This window comes from Tupaia chinensis, unplaced genomic scaffold (assembly GCF_000334495.1).
Source record: "Tupaia chinensis unplaced genomic scaffold, TupChi_1.0 Scaffold145652_1, whole genome shotgun sequence".
Lineage (NCBI taxonomy): Eukaryota > Metazoa > Chordata > Mammalia > Scandentia > Tupaiidae > Tupaia > Tupaia belangeri.
The window spans coordinates 1,934,135-1,937,430 of NW_006205509.1; the positions used below are offsets into that span (position 1 = coordinate 1,934,135).

The 3,296-nt window shown below is 57.1% G+C and overlaps 1 protein-coding gene across 2 annotated transcripts in view; it reads left to right on the forward strand.

The window, feature by feature from the left end:
- The window catches only part of FAIM2 (Fas apoptotic inhibitory molecule 2), a 41,696-nt gene that overhangs the window by 23,628 nt on the left and 14,772 nt on the right, over positions 1-3,296 (forward strand). For both annotated transcript variants that reach the window (XM_006168190.2, XM_006168191.3), the window contains 3 exons: positions 1,910-1,960; positions 2,241-2,280; positions 2,791-2,828. In XM_006168190.2, the coding sequence (XP_006168252.1) occupies positions 1,910-1,960; positions 2,241-2,280; positions 2,791-2,828 (129 nt within the window). The remainder of the gene's footprint in view (positions 1-1,909; positions 1,961-2,240; positions 2,281-2,790; positions 2,829-3,296) is intronic.

The window sequence follows — 3,296 nt, forward strand, 5'->3', positions numbered from 1 at the left end:
TATTTTCTTTAACTTTATTTATTTATTTATTTATTTATTTATTTATTTATTTTTAATTTGACCAGAGAGGGACACGGCGAGGTGGTGGGGCAGGAAGTGAGAAAGCAAGCGGCCAGGTCTGGTACTCGAACTGCAGTTGGCCATGTGGAAGTCGAGCGTCCTTAATCTCGCCACCTGCAGGTTCCCCAGTACTAAGAGCACTCTGCAGGTTCTAGCCCAGGTTCCAGGTCAGATGCTGGAATATGAGGTGGACGAGTCTCAGGCTGCCCCTTGGTGCTGTATCTGGTGGGGAATCAGAAGAGCTGGGCAGTCGGGCGTAGGGGTGCAGGCGTTGGTGAGGTATGTCTGCTGTGCACAGAGAAAGCCCTCCGGCCCAGCCTTCGGCGTCCTGTCCTGTCAGTCCTTCCTGGAAGGAGTGTGGTGGGCCCGTGGTAAGGCTGCAGAGCGGGCTGTCACGAGAAGGGTGGAGTGGAGGGGCTGAGTGTGCTGAGAGGTGGCCTGGAGAGGCAGGTGGGGGTGATCACGCGGGGGCTGCCAGACCTTTGGACATTTTATACAGGGCAGTCATGTGATTGGATCTGCCTATAGCCTGGAGGGTGGAAGGCAGGGCTGGCAGCAGGAGGACCAGGTGGACTCCTGTGATGGTCCTGGCCAGAGAGAGGGGCCTGACCTAAAAGTGTGGTGGCAGGGGGAGAGGGAAGAGGACATATTTGTGAACTAGGTAGGGGGATTGGCAGATCCAGGTGGTTAGCTGGGTGTGGCAGAGTTAAAGTCGAGGATGAAGCTGAGGTCTCTGGTTGGGTGACTTGGAGGGAATATGGCATCCTCTGCAATAGGAAATTCAGGAGAAGGGGACAGGGACCATCAGGCAAACTACTATGCGCAAGCATGAGGCAGCCCGGGGGGTTGTAGAAGGAGGAGGAAGCTTGCAATTGCTGCTGAGGGGATGGGTGAGAGGAGCGAGGAAGGAGAGGGGAAAGGATGGTGGCACCATGTGCAAGGCCCACTGGGGGTGGGAGACCAGGCATTGGTGGTGACACTAAGAGGGTAGCATGGGCATGCCTCATCCTTGGGTCCTCAACCCTCATCTCCCACCTCCTGGGCTGGCCTCTGTCTCAACTGCTTTCTAGAAAACCCCCAGTCGCCATCTCGGGATTGCCCTAAGCTCCCTGCCAGTCTCCCACTGGATGCAGATACCTGATCCAGGCGTTCCTCCCACAGATGCCACTTCCTGCTTGTGCCAGGCGCTGGCAGGACGGACAGGGGCCCTGCCCTTGCTGAGTTTATAGTCTAGGAGGGTGAACCAGTAATGATGCAGCTAATGAGGTTGCCACAGGTAGTGACGAGGGCTGTGAAGGGCCTGAAGGAGGCAGTGATGGGTAATGGTGTCAGCAAGGACTCTGGGGCCAGAGTGTCTAGGTTCTGAGTGTCTAGGACTCTGGGGCTAGTGTTCTAATCCTGCTTCTGCACTGTGGCTGCTGCATGACCTCGAAGAAGTCACCTGAGCTTTCTGTGCTTCAGCTGTGAAGTGGACAAAAGACATAAGGATTACGTTAGTTGATATTCATAAAGCACTTAAAACTGCCTAGCACATAGGAAGTACTGTATACACGCTTTTTAAACAGGTAGTGTCTGGGAGGCCACTTTGGATTAGCTGGTCAGGGACAGCTGTCCCATAGCACCGAAGATTCAGTATTCCTAGGGTCAAGCTCCTCTTAACCCCCCCCCCTTTCTTTTGGAGTTGGACCCCCACCTTGCCCGTTGCCAGGTTCTAGGAGAACCGTGCTGCTGCACCCTGCCTTGCTGCCTGGCTGCCCTGTGGGCGGGGGTGGTGGAGAGTGGATGTGCAGGGGGATGGGGTGGAGGGCCCCGGGGGACTGGCTGACAGGCCTCTCTGTCTGCCTCACAGTGCTGTGTTTTTTGCAACCTACCTGACCCTGGCTTGCTGTTCTGGACCCAGGTATGATTGTGGCTCGAGGAGCACTTCGTGGGAATGAGAGCAGGATCATGGAAGTCCTGGCCTCAGCCTGCTACCGGGGTGCTGTGTACCCCTGGGAGAGCCCCATCCTGCAAGCTAGCCTAGCTCTCCCTCCCTTAGTTGGCACCTCTGAGATTAAGGGGGGGATGCAGGGGAGGCGGCTGAGGAAGAGGTTCCAAGTGTGAGCACGGGTGGCCAGAGACCCCTCCCTGAGGCTGCTGGCACCCCTGCTCCCCTCCAAACTCTGTGGCTTACCTTACAGGAGGCATTTCCCCTGGAACCTGATTCTCCTGACCATCTTTGTAAGTGATCTGGGCATGGGCTGGGGACAGACACTAAGTGGGGACACAGGAAGGAACGAGGCCATGTGGGCTTTGAAGGTTGGGGACTCTCGCTGTAGGTCACTGCGGGGATAGGGTGTTCTCACCTCACTTCTCCCATGAAGACCTTCCACCCTCACTTTCCAAAACAGGCTTGGTCTCTCCACACTCTCCACCCACATCTCTATTCGCTGTTATTTGTTTTGAGGAGGTTGTCTGGGGCAGCCCAGAGGTATGGATAATGAAGAAGAGGAGGGGGCCTTTGATGGGGGTGAGCTGAGCTGCAAAAGAGGAACGAGAACAGCTGGCACAGGCACCTGGAAGCCGTCACTGGGAGCCCGCTTCCAGGCCCTACCCTAGAAGCACACGTGTGCATGGGTGAAGTGCACTCAAAACCGAGGGGGCACACGAGGGTAGGGGATGAGCCTCGAGGGTACCTGGGCTCCAGAGTCAGAGTTCTGGAGCATCCCCTCACCCTGCTTCTCCTTTCAGACCCTGTCCATGGCCTACCTCACTGGGATGCTGTCCAGGTAAAGTAAACAGGTGGGGGAGAGGAGGCTTTAGGTCAGGCAAAGAGCCAGGGCTGACCACACCGCAGGGAGCTGCCCCCAGTTGCCACCCCTCAGGGAAGCATCTGCCTGGGGCGGGGATTCAGGCAGGCAGGGAGTTCATCCCAGAGTCCTCTGCTCCCGCACTCCGCTGACAGTGATCTGGGACCTGACCAGGTCTGTGAGGTGGGCCTGGGGCATGTGGAAAGCAAGGTGCCCCCTCTTAAGCTGCAGCTTCTAAGACCCCAGACTCAGGATTCTGCGAGCACCACCCCAAACCTCTCCCTATCCCCACTCCCACCTCTCCAAGATCCCTCTAGCTGGATTTTGAGTTTGAGCACATTGGGAGGGGCAGGGCCCAGGAGAAAGGCTAAGGAAGCAGGAGGAGGATCCTGGGGAAGGGGCTGGGGTCGGGGCCAGCCCCTGGCAGAAGCAGGCTGGGGCGACCAG